We start from the raw sequence: 18,667 nt of genomic DNA on the forward strand, positions 1-18,667 counted from the left end.
CAAAAGCTGAATAAAGCTTTTTTAGAGAAAAAAAAAAGGCTCAAATATGATATAGGATGTTCTTGTCTGCAGATTGCTAAAATTGAACTTTATTATACTTTTTCAGATTTTATTTATGTCTTTTCTTTTTAAATGAAGTTCCCTCTTATTGCCAGTTAAGATTTTCAGTCTCTCCCTTTGGATTATTTTCCATAGGATAACAATATGGATTAAAATTTCGGCAACAAGTTAAGCATTAATATAGGTGGCTATTCTTTTAAATAGTGAATTTGAGGCATGTTTGTGTAGATTTGTATGTATGTGCATTAATCAATCCTGAAGCCAGCCCAAAGGGTATCTTATGTACATCTGTTAGCATGATTTCTTAAAAATGTGGGATTCTTGGGTTAGCTGAAATTCAGCCTTCTAAATTTTATACTAGTTTTATAAAAGAGCAGACAGAAAATCTAATATTCAAATAATGTCTGCATTCATTTTTTTAAGGAACTAAAGGAAAGAGCTTGGTTAAAACTCACACTTTGAACTTGGAGAAAGCAAGGGAAGGTTCAAAAAGAACTGTACTCATTACCTGATTCATGAAACTGTCACCGTTCCATATATTGCCTCTACAATAACAATTTTTTGTTGTTGGTGGTCGTGGGGCCTGAACTCTGGGCCTGGGCACTGTTCCTCAGCTCTTCAGCTCAAGACTAGTGCTCTACCACTGGAGCCACAGTGCCACTTCTGGCTTTTTCTGTTTGTGTGGTGCTGAGGAATCAAACCCAAGGCCTCATGCATATGAGGCGAGCACTCTACCACTAAGCCACCTTCCCAGTCCCTTCAATAAAAATTTTTTTAAAACTCATATTTTGTAAGAAGTCTAATTTTCAATTACTCCATCATGTGTGGAACCCAAGAAAGAATAAGACCCTTTAATATTGTATGAGGTTTGGAATTCCTTTTTATTACATATTGTAGAAGTTAAATCTAAAATGTCCCTGGGCAGATACCAAAGAATTTTAAGGTGAACTTCTTAAAACTTCAAACTGAAAAAAATTAATGAATTATGTATTACTCTCATTTGTATTCAAATAAGCAAAATGAAAAGTTTACCAAATTTCTTTCATTCTTCAAAAATTACTTTTTATAAATATCAAAAGAAGTAACTTATTCCAATGAAGATGGTTCTTCGGGAAATAACAAGAATGAAGATGAAGGAGCAACTACCCTCACCACTGTGACCCAAGAAAAAGCAGAGAAAAAAGAACTCAATACTCCAGGACCTCAGTCTGCTGATCTCTCAGGTTGGCATCCTAACTGTAATGCATTTACACCAAATAGTTCAAATCCAGTCAGTATGAAAAGTCGTGATGCAGCCATTGGTTGAAATGGATCATCTTTTGTTAATCTATTTTTTTTTAAAAACTTAATTTTATGAGAGACTTTAATGAATGAAAATATTTTTCTTTTCAAGTTATTAGGCCTAAGTTGTGCCATTCACCATGAAAGTTTAAAACTTTGAAGTCTTCCCATGATACTGTCACAATCCCCAAAGACTATCTATTGTTGCAATTTTCCATCTTTTTAGAAATTGAGATGGTGGAAGCCAAGAACACTGAGCCCATCAACATATCTTGCCTAGCAGGTGTGTGCTGCTTTTACAAAGGCAAATTGTTTCTGAGCAAGGGAAAAAAGGAAAATAAATGAAAATTGTTTGTAGTTTGTCAGTCTTATTTATGCAATGTTGAAACCTTCATTAAAATGTTAGATGCAATTAGTGTCTCTAGCATAAATCTAACTGTGTAGAGAAACTAATTAGATGTTTAGGTGATCATTCTTGCATTTATCTTGTTTGCTGCAATATTGTGATTACACAGTAATTTACATATTTTCCTAAGAAAACACGCCAAATTATTCATTACAATTGATATGGAAATACTTGAAGTAAAAGTACAAATTCCAAAAAAGCTGTGGTAGTAGTGAGATAATTAGTTACTTTGTTGAAAAAAAATCTCCTTTTATTTTGACTTTTTGACAGTTAATAAAACATTTGGCAAAAGGTCATAAATATTGTTTACTTGCCTAATAAGCATTCCCAACAACTTTTCCTCCAATTACCTTCACATATCCATGCTTATAACACAACACATTGGATTTTTTAACTTTTGCATTTCTGTGCTGTTTACAAAGTGCCTACTACGTGCCTAACAACATACAAAAGGATTTTCTGTCTAAAATAGAAGTGTTCAGTGAACTTGCTCATTTTACTTGCCCATAGCTACACTGACTCAGGAACTTCTTCATAGTCCCTCAGAGAAGATGATTAGAAGATATAGATTCAACCTGCCACTGGTCAAATACCAACAGACTCTTTCTTTGAAAATAGGGGAATTATACCTTTATCAATTTCCTCTAACTAGTGTATATTTATCACCCAGTGTACAAGCTAGTCAAGGTTAATAATGATGTCCTTAGGTTAACAAACAACTCCAAAGCCAGGCATGGTGGTACCCACCAGTAATCCTATCACTAAGGAAGCAGAAACAGGAGGACCTGAAGTTCAAGTGACTATACTGCAGGTTAAAGGCCATTCTGAACCACACAATAAGATCTTGTCTCAACACAAAACAGATGAATTGTGAGATGTTTTGTATTCGTGCCATCAATATTACTTTTATTAGCTCGGTGGTGATGATTTATGCCAATTATTTTAGCTACTCACAATTTGATCACAGCAGGATCACCATTTGAAGCCAGCCTGGGCAAGAAAGTCCATGAGACTCTTATCTACAGTTAACCACCAAAAACCCCAAAGTGAAAGTGGACCTATGGCTGAAGTGGTAGAGTATCAGCTTTGAGAGAAAAAAAAAAGCCATGGGACAGTACCCAAGCCCCGGCACTGGCATCGCCCCCCAAAAAATTACTTTCATTAAACTTTTGTGATTTTTTTTTTATTTTTCATTTTGCTTTTTGCTTTTGTAGTATAGGGTTTGGAGTTGGGAAGTCTTAGGTGTCTCTTAGTATCTTTTATTGTGATCATAACTACAATGAATCAAGTGTAAATGATCATGTTCATAGTATGGTTCTAGAAAAGTTGCTTACAAGAATTTTTTGTGTATGTGCCAGTATCAGTGTTTGAACTCAGGGACTCTTGCTCTTGCTCAGCTTTTCACTCACAGCTGATGCTCTACCACTTGAGCCACATTGTTAATCCAGCATTTGGCTGGTTAATTGAAGATAGAGCTTCAGACTTCTTTTCCTTGAGAATCTCAGATCTCAGCCTCCTGGGATTATAGACATGAGCCACTAGTATCTAGCAGGATTTTTACCATTGAAATAATGCATTGAAAAAGTACATTTCAAGAAAAATAGAACAAATTGAGAAAATGCTTAATTTTCCCACTGTCATTTTAAAGAAAAAAATAAGCATGCTTTTTAATGATATTATAAACACTATGCTGCAAAACCATTTGGATCGTGATGTTATCATCTATCTTAATATCATATAAAAGATTAAAGTTCTTAATGTTCAATCAAATATCTCAGTAGGCAACATTTTAAAAAATATATGGAAAAAGATTTTCTATGTCAAAACATTCTCCCACAAACTAAACATAAAAAGCACATTTTATCAAGCAGAAGCCACCACTCAGATTAACCATGCTAATATTACTGATATGTCTGTGCAGTTTAGTCTGTGAATTGCCTTATTTCATTCAGGAGAATGAAAAGAAATAGACTGTCAACTGTCATCTTCCTCTGGCTTTTCTCTTCCATCATTTGTAATCCAAACAATGACCAGATACTTTGTTTAAAGAAGCTGGTTAAATTCTGGACCCTGTCCTCCTGCAGTAAGAAGATGCTAGTAATTCAAAATTTTAAACTCTGGATATTTCACCCCTCTGCAATGTCAAATTAATGAGTTTGTACAATAAAGAACTTGCTGCAAGACAGGTGATAATTAATCCAGACTGAGAAATTTCCTGGCTAGTGTTTCAACTCAAATGGAGAGGATGTGAAAATGAGTTGCCTGTAGCTGTGGGCACTGAACTGTGGGTTAAGTGTTTAGCAAACTACAAGATGGTGGATAAATTGTCTTCCTTGGCTTCTGTCTTATTTCAGAAATCTGTTTCAACAAGAAATTTGAACCTAACTATCTGCCTAAAATGACAATTCTATGGAACACTACTCTAATTTTTTGTCATCTTCTCCAAATGTCAGATGAGTGGGTATTTCCTGAAAATGATGATCACACTCCCCATTTAGAATCCAGCAGTAAGTCTCAGCTTCTGGATGACGACTCCTGCATCACTCCACACTTGTGGACAAAAGCCATCAAGAACAGTGAACCAGACCAACAGGCAGATGAAACCCAGATGGTTCGAAAGGACATTTTCACATTTTCATCTAGACCTCGATCAGCACCTCATGGGAAGACGCAGAATATGTCCCCAGAGGAATGTTCCTTTATTTTGGATCTAAAAGAGGATAACAGTATGGTGAGGACAGACATCCAATTGGAGGATGATTTCTATGGCGATGACAGCAGCGAAGAGGTACCCTGCTTAAATCACAATTGTTTCATTAGCTCCAGTAAGCACTAAAACTAGTTGAAATGTAAGGGGAGAAATCAAGTGCTATTTATAAAAATGCAGCAGATTGCTGTCAGTCAACAGTTGCATCGGGTTGTTATGGCAATTCTATTGCTGCCTTTTTATTATCAACATCAATTTCATTTTTAATTATGGGAACCAGCTTTAAGGTTGTTTTTTTAAATTTTAATCTTTGTCTCCCAGAATGAAAAATAATCTACAAGTTAGTTATATGTAAGCAGGACCAGTAAAGCACTAGGACACGTTGTTCTAGATCTCTGGGGAAACTGTGTTGCAGTTGCTAAGCATTCTGATTTGACAGTTTTCTGGCTTCCTCATTTCCCTGCCATCTTTCACCTTAGACCTATTAGGATTCATTATTTTCCATATGGTCCTAGAATTTCAAGAGTTGTACCAATTAAAGTTTAGATAATGAATCATGAATTAGTACTGGGACTTGCCTTAGACAAGGTGTTCTGTTTGGAATTACTTAGACTATAAATGTGTTATAAATTAGTAAATTCTTAAAAAGTTTTCTTAAAAGACTTGTTGAAAATCAAACTGAATATAGTTTGAAAATATTTTGTCAAAAACCTAATACATCTGCCAACCTTATCCCCAAGTGAAATGAATTTATGTATGAAATTTCTTCAATCTTATTTTAAATAAGATTATTTTAATAATCTTACTCTTAATAACACTGAAAATATATTTAAAAGCAAAATATAAAGTCATTAATAAAAATATATAAATCATTTTATATAGAATTTATAGAAATAATGAGAAAAAGCCATGTTTATGTATGCTTACACAGCTTTTGAAATAACTCTTAGGAATCCCCTTTGGATGGTATGATGTAGACTAAATGCATAGCTCCTACCCTCAAAGCCAGTTGAGCACATGGTGGGATTATTCAGGCAGAAATTATGGGATTTGCAACTTTTAATGAATTTCTTCAGCATAGTACGTGGAGTATTATTTTTCACCATATTCTTGCTTGTGAGAATGCTGAAACTAGTAGTAACACCAAACACAGCCCACTGTACGCCCACTTATACATGAATTGGTTTATAACTGTTGCTGGAAAGACTATAAGATTGGATATCTTAGGCATCTAGTTGTGTCTTCATCCCAATCATTAGTTCTTCTACAGTGTAAGTTAGCTGATCTAACCAATTAATATCAGACCATTTTATTGATAGGACAAGTTCATCCTCTTCCTATGTACACACAGCATCATCTTTTTTACCAAACTCAAATGGTTGACTCTAATCATGGCAGGTGGGAAATAATAGTTCTCTGGGAAATGAGAGAAACATGGAGAACTACATTTCAAATAAGACCATGGGGGGAACTTACTGTCTCATCTATATGAAGAATATGCAACAGAAGCAGCAGTAGAGCTTCATGAGAAAAGGAATAATACCAGATCTAAATAGTTAAGTTGGTTATTCTGTTAACTACTCTCTTTAACTGCTAGCTATTCTATTTCTGATCTCCTTTAGTGTTCATTATGTAGCCAGGTGCTTAAAATCAACTACATGAAAACTGAAAACAAGTATTTTACCCAAGCATTACCCAAACTCTCACTGCATAGTAGCTTGCTCCCCCTCACCTGTATCTTTTTTTTTGGGGGGGGGAGTCTGATCGTGGAGCCTGAACTCTTGGCCTGGACGCTGTCCCTCAGCTCTTCAGCTCAAGGCTAGCGCTCTACCACTTGAGCCACAACGCCACTTCCGGCTTTTTTCTTTTTGCTTATGTGGTGCTGAGGGATCGAACCCAGGGCCTCAGGCATGCAAGGCAAGCACTCTACCACTGAGACACCTTCCCAGCCCTCACCTGTATCTTTTAATGTGACCAGTAGCATTAGCTCCTGCCTGGACTAACTTTAGTGAAAGCCTGTTCAGAGTAGATTCCAGGGAGAGAAGATGAGGAATCTTGCTGTACTATCAAGTTTTAGGATTCTCTAGAGAGCGCAAAATACAAACCAGTATACAAAAATATAATGAACAAAAATGCTCTACTATATTTAAACAAACTCAATTTGTTATACCTTTCTTTTCTTGATTGGTTTTCTTCATTTTTGGAGTGAAGGGGAAGGGGTCCTTGGGAGGGTTAGTTCATTTATTTTCCTGTTGTAAAATTTCATCTATTGACTGTACAAATAAGGAAATATTAAATTATATATTTATGTGGTTATTTATTACAATCTGAAGAAAAAAATCTATTTAGTTTATTGAAATGTCCTTACCATTACTTAGATTATTTTGAATGTTATATCATTAGAGTAACATAATTAGAGTTAAGGAGTTAATTTTAGAATGTTACATCATTAGAGTAACATAATTAGAGTTAAAGAAAACATAATATTATAAATAATGGTGGGCAAATAAGTATAATTAGATTACTTATTGTGCTTAAAGTTTGTAACTTGTAATTAAAAGACTTTTTTTGATGTTAGACCAGTGAGTATTTTTAAAGGAAATTAAATGCTTTTAGTAGTATTAAAAGTAAGTAAATGAAATCATGTTATTATGATAGAAGGAAAGTATATATAGTAGTAAAGGCTAATTAAGAGAAGCTTTCAATGGTAAACTGTCTTTGTAATTTAAGTTGCTAATAATTCCCATCAGAAATAACAATGTGAAGAGCCTCAAAAGTATGAATTTTTGCATTTTCTCTTATCTTACTTTCTGCTAGCATACATTTTATTTCCCATACTGTGCCACATATAACATGTCTGGTATAATTTGGAAGTTGTGTTTCTCATTTGAAAAACACTTTGCAGAAATATGACAAGTTATAAAAATCAAAACTACTGTACAAAATGGATTATCTTAGGAAAACTATTAAAACTGAGTTTCACATTGTCACAGTATCTAAAAAAAAACAGAAGTGTGCTACTGTTTGGTATTTTGGCATTATCTCCAACATGACTCCCAATATATGCACCTGATTTGAAATTTGAATTAGGTATTATTAATACTTTTATCAATCGATTTAATTTTTTCCTAGAAATACAGTTCTGTCATCTTTTTTCCAAAAGCTCTTGTATTACATACAAGAAAATATTGGCAAGGCCATGCAATTTGTCTTGTATAACAGTCCAGTTAAAACATTCATATGTGGACACAAATTATGTGGGCTGACTACCTATCACATTCAAATTAGCTAGAAAGCTTACATATCTTTCTGCATCTAGTCTACCAAGGACAAATACACAAAGAACAGATTAAAAGGCCTTTGTTAGTCCTCTCCTAGTGATGGGGTTTTCAAGTGTTTGTTTTTTTAGCACTCAATAGTTTTCATTTTATTTTATTTCACTTTGTATATTTTTTCCTAATGAGACTGTATTTCTGGATTAAGTTATAATCTACTCACCTTTCCATACTCAACTAATTATTTTGCATTGCTCTATTACACACCTGTATACAGAAAATAGGAAGGATATTTAGTCAAAATGTGGTTGCTTATATTTTGGGGTAGCCTTTACAAAGTTAAATGCTATCTTATATTATGGAAAAGATAAAAGTGTTTCTAATATATTGTCTTGCATTGTTATTCCTGAATTTTATGAATTACAAATATAAATCTACTACATAAATATATTATTTATTTTGTATGAGTCATCCTTCTAAGCTGTTCACATCTACACATCTTTATAGTAATAAAACTCTTCTATGAAAACAAGGCCTAACTTTCTATGATTTGGCTGTGCCTTATTATAGGCAGGTGAGGAAGATTTAAAAAATCTAGTCTAGCTCTCTTTTCTAGCTCTTTTCTCTCTCTTTCCCAGCTCTCTTTCCCAGCTCTCCCAGCTCTCTTTCCCAGGCCTTTCCCCACCGTGTGGAGGACCAAGATGGCCTGGTGCCAACCAGAACGATGAATAAACCTACCCCTTACCTGAAAAAAAAAATCTAGTCTATCTAGAAACTAACATTCTATCTCTTTTTTGCTAAAAGATATCTTGCTGATGTTGGCTCTGGACAAGAATTTTTGCAAGAAATCTTTAAATGTTCTCAGTTAAAAGAGCATAAAACTAACTTTTTGAGAAATGGACTTCATCTTGAGCAATTAAAAGAATCCCATCATTTTCTCCAAATATTCATATTTCCACCCCATACAAATCCTGTTTTATCTCATTTCTCTGTTACAGTATTGGTTACAGGTAAAGATGTTTACAAAATGCACTTTCTCTAACCGTTTTAATATCAAACATCATACAAGTTAATTCTTTACAACTGCCAACCCTTTATTTCATTTATTTACAAGCTAACAAAAACATATTATAAGATAGTTCTATCATTTTGTCACGTAAAGAAAATTATTCCTTTCACAGTTTCCTGTAACATCTCCTAAATAGAAGTACTTCTTGAAGATAGTTGTTATGAAGACATTTAAGTTACATTGATATACATTTGAATGGTCAGTCTTTAGCACCAAAGAAAAATTAAGTTCTTATTATTCTATGATTGTCTTTAGTCATAATTTATACAAATAACTGTCCTCTTTAATCTTCATCTGCTCTAGCTCTTGTTGCTTGCTAGTGTCCAAATAAAGGGTGTTGTCAATTGTCATTGGACACAAGTAAAAACTGGTTTTTTACAAATTCTAAACTGCAATCAAAAGTAATGTTTGGAATAGTATAGGTGTATTTTAATATAGAACTTTTAAGAATGTCATAGAAGGCTTTTTCATAGTGGACTGAATTAAAATTGTATTTGAAATATAAATAAATATGATCATCCTCTTTCACAAAGGCTGATACAGTGTTCTATCTTGACTCACACAGCATTAAAGTGCCGTTACAAAGAGCTTGGGTCCCATCTGCTCCAAGTAGGTGGTCCTCAAGAGTCATTAAAATTATCTTTTCAAAATTACAACTCAGCAAGAGCAATCATTTTGTACATCCAGAAATGAGTGTCCAAATGCCCATCTGCATGTCCTTCTAAGAAAGAGAGTTCAGCAGAGGAAGTGCGTGCTCCTTGGGGAAATCATTCTCATCTTGAGCATACATATGCTGTGCTACGGTTAATCAGGCAAGCTCTATTGATGTTCCTGGCACTGGGGCATGATTGAATATTTAGCAAACAAATGTTTCTGTGCCCAGAAGACAAATGGTTCAAGAGATTTGGGATTTTTAAAAAAGATACATTAAGTTAAATCAAAAGCATTTTGCATTTGTTCTTCTGAGACACAGATGAGCAGATGATTGGAATGTGAAAATGGCAAGACAACTTCTTTGCTACTCTGACAAATGACATTCAATTGCTGTACAGGTTTTCAGTAGCTAAACGATAAAGCAAAAGGGGGAAAATAGTGATTTTTCAATCAGATCATAGTAAGCTAACTTCTCATGCATGTAACAAATGTGTATAATTTGTCTAGAAAGAAATTAATCCAAAAGCATGTTGAGCCCAAATAAATTACATGTGTGATATCAATAGACAACATGTATGCCTTTTAAGAGAGGCAAAGACATTGCTAAAGTAAAGAATAAGGTGTTGCCAGTGCTCAACCCTTAATTATATCATAAAACTTTTTATTTCCCACTCCCTGTCTTAAATAAAAGCTAACCCATCTAAAATATTAGTTAAATATGGACATTCTTACCTTTCTCAGTAATCACAGTTACTCTTTCTGAATTGGAAATTATCCAGTCAGTGGTTGTAGAGAAGCCAAGACACACACATCTTTGGTCCTGTGCAGATTCCCCAGTTGCTTGTCCTTTCTATATACTTAAAATAGTATGGAAATATATTACCATGGAAAAATGCTCACTGAAATATCCAAGTACAGCCATCCTCTCAGCTGATCTCCAAACAGGGTATAGCTTAATAAAAATGTGAAGTGAATGACTATGTAGATACTTGGGGAACATTTCCAGGGACACAGTGACAAACACAAACATTTTCACCCAAGTAAATAACTGGAAGTAAGAATGCACCATAGGTGTAAAAATAGACTTCTAACAAATTGTTTTTTATGGACTTTCCTAAATGATATAGCAAAACACCTATTTTTCCACATCTCCTCAGAATTTCTCCAAAAGGATATTTGAAACCTTTAAAATTGAAAAGCTTTTATCCCTTTCTGTTTTATGATAGTATTATCTTTGTCAGTATCTTCTCTGCCCTTCAGCTTTTGAAGATAAATTTTAATGATATAGGAAACCATAAAAATTACACATATTAATGGGATGATGTTTCCATATATGCATATGTTGTTTGTTTATCAGACAAAGCATATGTGCTCAAGCTGTTATCATTTCTTTATGGTGAAACTTTTAATAATGTTTTCTCTTAGTTTTTTGAAATTTACAGTAAACTATTATGATCTGTACTTACCCTTTATTGCAACAGCACACCGGATTCTTGCTGTTGTCTATCTGTAACTTAGTACCCTTGAACTATGCATGTCCTCTTTGCCTTTGTCTCTTCTGTTGTGCCTGCAATATGCCATGCACATAGCAGGAGCCTAATAAATATGTATTGAATAAATGTTTACTGCTCCTAAGTCCCACTTGTGTCATATACTAAATATATTTTTGAAGTGCTGGGGATAGAACCTAGAGCTTTGTGCATACTAGACAAGCACTCTACTGCTGTGCTACATCCCTAGCCTAATTTTTATTATGAAAATGAAGTAGAGGTTTTTTTGATCACAGAAATCCCACTGCTAGTTGCTTATAACATTACAGAAAATATAACAAACTGAAGAAGAGATAGCACTGTCCCACAGTCAAAATCAATTTTAAAAGTATTTCTACTAGTTCTACCCATCCTTTCTTACAGCTAAAGTTTAGCAGATGCTTGCTGCACTTTCTGTTTACCCCAGTTGTGGAGGTGGGAGGGAAGGGATGGTGGGGAAAAACAAAGGAGGTGTCAACAATGCTTGATAAGAAATGTACTCATTACCTTGCTCATGTAACTAACCCCTCTGTACAGTAGTTTCACAATTTAAAAAACTTATTTAAAAAAAAGATTAACCTTTGATTCTTTTAGTACCTTTATGGAAAAGAAATTGCAAGAATCACTTCTACTTATTCTCTAGTGATTTCTACTGGGCATTATGTGTCTTTGACAGTCTTTCTGATTTCCTGCCATAACTATGTGAACATCCTCAGGTGCCCAGAATGGTAAAGGATGAGCTTGCCCTGTAAGCAGCTTACAAAAGAAAGAATTGTCCTGTACCTGCAGCCTACAACCATCTTGCCACTATTGCAGTGACAGATATAGTCATATCCAATCATCCTAACTAAATAGAGTTAGATCCTTAGATGCCATATAAGAAAATTATTAAGTGTGACATTCCCTGTCTTTGATGTACCCAGTTGAATGCTCAAATCAGTCTGGCTGTGCCATCATCATTTCCTTAACACCAACACTTTAACATTCCTAATGGCACTGCCTTCATCTCCTAGTTTGCCTCCCTTTCTCCTGTCTCTTCAAACTATCAGGATATGCATAGAAAATAGCCACCAACCCATGCCCATGCTATCTACTTTGTGTCATTTTGGTATTCTCCTGTGTCATTATAGAGTTCTTACATGAGAACTCCTCATCTTCCATATACTCCCCAGATAATAGAGTTATGTACCAGTATACCATTGTATTTCCACATCTGCAGCCATTAGTGCTTGCAAGAGTTGGCCCATTATAAGGAAGGAAGGCAGAACATGACCTCCTCCAATTAAGAGCTCTGATCATATCAATCTCTCCTTTATCCTATGCTCAACCTAGAGCAGACTCTCACCTTTACTTTACTTTTCTTATGAAGGCATGATGATTTTGTTGAGCATGTCTGAGGGGCAGACATTCAGTAAGATGCTCACAGTCCAATCATTCATCTAACAATCTTGTTTTAAAATGCCAGACTTTGGTCATAAATGATTTAGTTCTGTATGGTTTTAAATGGAGGTTAGAGGAAAAACTTACTAAAATTGAATGTTAACATATACCCTCTCAGACAGCAAACATTGTTTTAAAAATATACTCTGCTTTTATCACTTCTACTCTGACCTAGGTTTATCATTTAATACTCAGTTCTTTTATTTTTAAATAAGTGAAATTGAAAACAATCTACCATAAGTACACACAATGGTCACAAAGTTATTCTTTTAACATATTAGTGTATAGCATAAAAATTATGACATAAAATATATTATTTTATGGCAGGAGAATACCATATTTCTCTTTTCTATTATTTACTTTCAAGGAGAATTTTATGTAATTCCTCCTTTCTCAGATCTTAAAATGTTTAACTTAGATTTCCTATTGGTAATCACAGAACTGTATACTTATGAAAAACAATTTTATCTTTCATTTCAGCTTAACAAGCAATTGTATTTAAGAGGAGGTTCATATTTCATAGAAAAAATATACTTTCTGAATTTGTATAATTACTTTCTAAATATACTTTCTAAATTTCTATAATCATGATTTTTATGCTAGAAAAATACTTATAAAACATGTTTCATTGTCTTTTGCTTTTAAACTGCCTGACAATAAGGCTAGTCTACTTGAGTTTAGAATATCATTTCCTCCTGTAAATAAGCTAAGTGCTTAAAATTATAGTTCTTTTTCTTCTCATAGAGTTAGCCAATCAGGAAGTCAAAGTATGTGATTCTTTGATGCTTTAGATAACTTCCTATGGATCTTATTTTAGAACTTTTTTGGAATGAATATGAGTGACTATTTCTCAAATGTTCTTTTGTTACTAGGGATTTTTTAAAAAGTATAATGCTTTATACAGACCAGACAGCAGGATATCTCAGCAAATGATTATTTTGTATCGCCTAGTTGAACCATTATTTTTAGTTGTTCATATTTTTCTTTACAGATTAAAGTAAAATATATGTATATTTTGTCTCATTCACCAAATTTTTAATGAACTTGTTTGTACTCAATATCTTATTCACCATGTATGATGGTCAAATTGTTTTTCATTCTGTTCCCTAATGCAGGATAACCATAGTATCCAGGGTTCTTCAGACCCAATGAATCAGGGTAAACTCGCTCAACAGTAGAGAATATGCTGGGGAAAGTTGCAGTGTGGACAAGATAGATAATATCTAGGAAATGCCTTTACACAAAGACTTCCTTGGTGAAGTAAATAGAAATGACTTTTCAAATTATGTATTATTCAGGGTGTTCTAGAAGAATAGACCTGTACCATGTATATGTAAGAGGGGATTTATTAAATTGGCTTACATGATCACCAGCTGGATAGTCCCACAATGGCTATCTGTGTGTTGTGGAGCTAGGGAAAGAAGTAGCTCATTCAAAAAACTGAAAGCCTCAGAAGGGGAACCAATGATGTCAGCCCCATTCCTAGCCTGAAAGCCTGGATGCTGCCTAGAGAGGCCCTGGAGAAATTCCACATTGAAAGGATTAAGAATCTAGGGTCTGATGTCCATAGGTTATGACAACAGTAAAAGAGTGCCAGCTTCCTACTTCTGCTTTTTGTTCCACTATGCCTGTAGACTACTGGGCAGTGCTTCCTCTATTCATTTGGGGTCTTCTTACTCAGTCATTGACCTACATGTCTTATCCTCTCTGGAAGAATCCTCACAGATGTGCTCACAAGTGTGATCTACCAAGTTTCTAGGCCTCTCCCAATCCAATCAACTTGACAAGTAACATGAATCATCACAAATGAGTTGTTGCCCCAACTCCAGGCCTTTCTACCCCAGTAAAAGGAGCAGATCCTCTCAGAAAATTCCAGATTCCCTTATCAAAGCAAGGGCTCCTAACCAGCTCATCAAGTGACAACTTCAGAAAACCTCCCTAAAAGAAATTTAGGGATGGGCTGGGAAGGTGGCTCAGTGGTAGAGTGCTTGCCTTGCATGCATGAGGGCCTGGGATCGATTCCTCAGCACCACATAAGCAGAAAAGGCTGGAAGTGGCACTGTGGCTCAAGTGGTTGAACACTAGCCTTGAGCTGAATTGCTGAGGGACAGTCCTCAAGCCGAGTTCAGCCCCCATGACCAACAAAGAAAAAAAAGAAAGAAAGAAATCTAGGGGTAGGGAGGACTGGAGTTGGACCCCTGAAATATCAGTAGGTGGCTTTTCTGTCATTCACATGTGTGGGCAGTACTTCCTACTGATGTTCTGCACCTTGCACCCATTTATTTTTCATCATTTAGATGATCAGTAATGTATTTTCCTTCCCATTCAGAAGTGTTTTAGTTCAGTAACAGCAGCTGTTAAAGAGTATATTTCACATCCCAAGGATAATGGAATGCCTCCTGTTTTTAATGAGAAAGATAATTATGTAGTTTTCATCATAATAGTTATTTTTTATTTCCCAGTTACTTCCCATAATTTTAGTTATCACTGCTTGCAAATTATAAATGAAGATCTTTTTTGAGCCAAAAGCTTGCCAGTAAAATTGACAGATTTTCAATAACAATCTACATTAGGAGCCATAAAAACATCATTATTCTATTCACTTCTCTAGTCTCTGTGCAGCAGTTCCCCCAAATAATAAATGATATGAATGAAGGTTAACAGTAAAGCAGTGTCATCGAATAAATCCCTAGGCTAGTTTGATGTCTGCATTCATGTCCATCAGATTGATTTTTTTTTCTGCATTAGTACTTTTTTCATTCAGCTCCCATAAGCTTCTCTTGGAAAATACGGAACAAATAAGGTAATGCAGAACAAATGACACTTACATTGCACTTTTTTAGACATAAAAGACTTTATGTGTCATAGCCAAAACATTCTGTATATGTGTTATAATGTAAAGCTTTGATTCAGTCACATAAAATATAAGTACTTATCAGGGCACTGATGACTCATGCCTGTAATCCTAGCTACTAAAGTGGGTGAGATCTGAGAATCACCAGCAGCTAGTTCCATGAGACTTATCTCCAATTCATAAGCAAAAGGCCAGAAATGGAGTTATGGCTCAAGTGGTAAAACACCATTCTCGAGTGAAAAAGCTAAGTGAAATCACAAGGCCTAAGTTCAAGCCCCAGTACTGTCACAAAAAAATTATAGAAGTTACTTAAAAAATAACGTAGATTGTTACCTAGCACAGATAATGGACATATACACCCTTGTAATAAAATAGTAATAGTTAATATTTCCTGAATGTTTAAGTCATTGTATCACATTTTTTTCATGAAGAATTTTAATTGTCACAAAAACTCTGAGTAATAGACACTTTTAATGCTCCTCTTTTTTTTTTTAGATAAGGGAACTGAGGCTTAATACATTGCACAGCTTCTTCAAGAACCATAACTGCTGCTTAGTTGACAAGGCACCACTTGAATCTAGCTTGTGTGATTCTAAAACCACTACCGATAGGCAATACACTAATGTGTAAACGTGTATTATGAAAGTGGTGGGCTCTCTTCAAGAACTATCCAAATAGAAAACTGATATATGTGTTCCTTTTTTGATTGTGTACAAGAATTACATAAGGAGGCTTCCTTTGCGGTATTTCATCCTCTCCTTTGCTCTTACTCTTCCTGTTTTTTCTTAAACCAATTCCAGTAGCTTTCATTGTTCTACTTATACACATTCATATAAAGTACTTTGACCAGTTTTCATCCTTATATGGCCTCTCTGTTCTTCCTTCCTCCTCCTGCTAGTTTCTATTCCCCAACATAACCTGTTTTACTTTCTTGTCACTCATTTTATTCATCATTTTTAATGTATATTAATTGTACAAAGGGGTCTCACCATTGTATTTTGTACTTTAGTCAGATTGACCTCCTCTATATGTTCCTTCTTTCATCATCCATCCCCATCCCCTTATGTACAACTTTCAGTGAAATTCCTATGTCATCTATATACATAGACACAATGTATTTCACTATTATCCATCCTCTGTTTTTGTGCCAGTACAATGCTGTATCCTCTAGCATTGCTTTCTCCTCAGGATTACTTTTGTTATTAGGGGCCTTTTATGGGTTGTTTGGTTATACTAGTAGCTAGTAAACTAATGAGCTAGCCTTATAAACTAGTCTACAATATTACATCACTTAACTAAAGCCAATACCAGGTGCCAGGAACAGAACTAACAGGAGTCTTTTAGGAAGTGACCTGATCAATTTTTCCCCAAAATTTTTATACTACCACCATTATGAGAGTCTATTATCCTTAATATCCAGAAAGTTGTTTATTTTCTATCTTCTTATTTTTCTATAAAAATAGAACTAGAGCTCACACAAAATAATAACAAGCTTGGAAAATCTGAACACGGATGAGCTGGAAGTACCTGGCTACTTAACAAAGAACATCATCTAAAACATAATGTTCTGCATAACACAAGTACTGAAAAAAAACTAAAGTTTGGACAGAAAACTAGGAAGTCTCTCCCACTTCATTTTCTTCATTAATGAGTCTCTTATGTTAACAGTTTCCAGAACATTTCGATTGTTTCAGAAGACATTTTTATAGTTGCTCATTGTAAATTACAAAGCTTAAGCCCAACATATCTTGCAGCAACCCTGTAATAAACTGCTATTCCATTTTATAGCTGAGGAGATGGAGTCAGAGCAACAGCTTCCAAAGAATGCCAAGGACAAGAGTTTTTTCTTTGGTGAGGAATAAAGGCACATATGCACTGCTTCCCTTTTATGCAGAAAAGTGTGGCTTACCTGTCAAAACTCAGACTAATATGATTTTATCTGTAACAACCCACATATTAGCCATGATCTGCAGTCACATTTGCAAATTTGACCGTCTTTATTTCATAGGATATAAAATTATTGAAGGCATGAAGCAATCCCACCTAATTTCAAAGTAAAATCACAAGAATTGAGTGTTCTTCCATAAAGACATTTTTTTTTAATTTCATGTTCATAGTGAACAGATTCTGATGCTCAGTACTACACTTACTTAGTGTATGAAGCTAAGAATCTGGGGAAATGAGCTTCTTCAAAGAATGTTGTGAGCTACTATCTACAAGGGGAATGCCTCAAATCCCAGAGAGTGATAGGGATGATTTTTAAACTATTTTATTGACATTATTTTTACATAACATAAAATTCATCACTTTTATAATATACAGTTCACAGGTGTTTAACATATTCACAGAATTGTGCAACCATCATCATTATCTAACTTTTAGATTTTTTTTTTTGTCTTTTCGTTTTTGGTACTGGGGATCGAACCCAGGACGTTGCACTTGCTAGGCAAGCGCTTTGCCACTGAGCTACATCCCAGCCCACTTTTAGATTTTTTTATCCCAAAAGAAACACAATACCCAAATATAGTCACTACCCCAGACTCCTGGCAATCACCAAATCTACTTTTTGTCTCTAAATCTAAATGAAATCATACAATATTTAGCCTTATATGTCCAACTTCTTTTACTTAACAATCTTTTGAAAGTCCAGGCATATTGTAGTACTTGATTCCTTTTCCTGCCCAAATACATTATATTAGATATGTCTATTTCTTGATTGACTTATTACTTGATGAATATCTGGATTGCTTCTACTTTGAGACTATTATGAATGAAACTAGATTAGCTAGTATTTATGTGAACATGTTTTGTTGTGTGAAACTCTACTTTTAATTTTTAAGAAACTATCTTTCAATGTGACTGTACCATTTTACATTCCCACCAGCAATGTATGGGATCCCAATTTCTGCCTTTTGCACTTAAACCATTCTAGTGTGCATGAAGCAGCATCTCACTGTGATTTTGAGTTTCATTTCTCCAACAGATGGTGTTGAGCATCGCATCATGTTCTTGTTAGACATTTGTGTATCTCTTTTAGATAAATGCTTTTTCTTTTTTGACTAGATTACCTTTTTTTACTTGTAAGAGTTCCTACTACAGTTTAGATGAAAATTTCTTATCAGATAAATGATTTCCAAATACTTTATTTTCTATAGGCTGTCTTTGTGGTGTCCTTTGAAGCACAAATGTTTTAAGGTTTGATGAAGACAAGTTTATTTTTTCTTCCTTTGCTGTGCATTGTATTATATCTGACAAGTTATTGCCTAATCCAGTTACACAAAGATTTACTTCTGAGTTTTTCTAAGTCTTATATTTTTAACTCTTATATTTGGTTCTGTGATCTATATCAAGTCAATTTTTGTGTATGGTATGAGGTAGTTATCTGCCAACAT

The 18,667-nt window shown here is 34.6% G+C and overlaps 1 protein-coding gene across 6 annotated transcripts in view; it reads left to right on the forward strand.

Annotated features, from left to right (window-relative positions):
- The window catches only part of LOC138815316 (protein CFAP20DC-like), a 200,762-nt gene that overhangs the window by 117,484 nt on the left and 64,611 nt on the right, over positions 1 to 18,667 (forward strand). For 3 of the 6 annotated variants that reach the window (XM_070004655.1, XM_070004657.1, XM_070004658.1), the window contains 2 exons: positions 1,140 to 1,283; positions 4,102 to 4,535. In XM_070004655.1, coding sequence (XP_069860756.1) covers positions 1,140 to 1,283; positions 4,102 to 4,535 — 578 coding nt within the window. The remainder of the gene's footprint in view (positions 1 to 1,139; positions 1,284 to 4,101; positions 4,536 to 18,667) is intronic. The other 3 variants (XM_070004659.1, XM_070004660.1, XM_070004656.1) reach the window with 3 other exon arrangements.

Source organism: Dipodomys merriami, unplaced genomic scaffold (assembly GCF_024711535.1).
Source record: "Dipodomys merriami isolate MVZ:Mamm:240054 unplaced genomic scaffold, mDipMer1.0.p SCAF_638, whole genome shotgun sequence".
NCBI lineage: Eukaryota > Metazoa > Chordata > Mammalia > Rodentia > Heteromyidae > Dipodomys > Dipodomys merriami.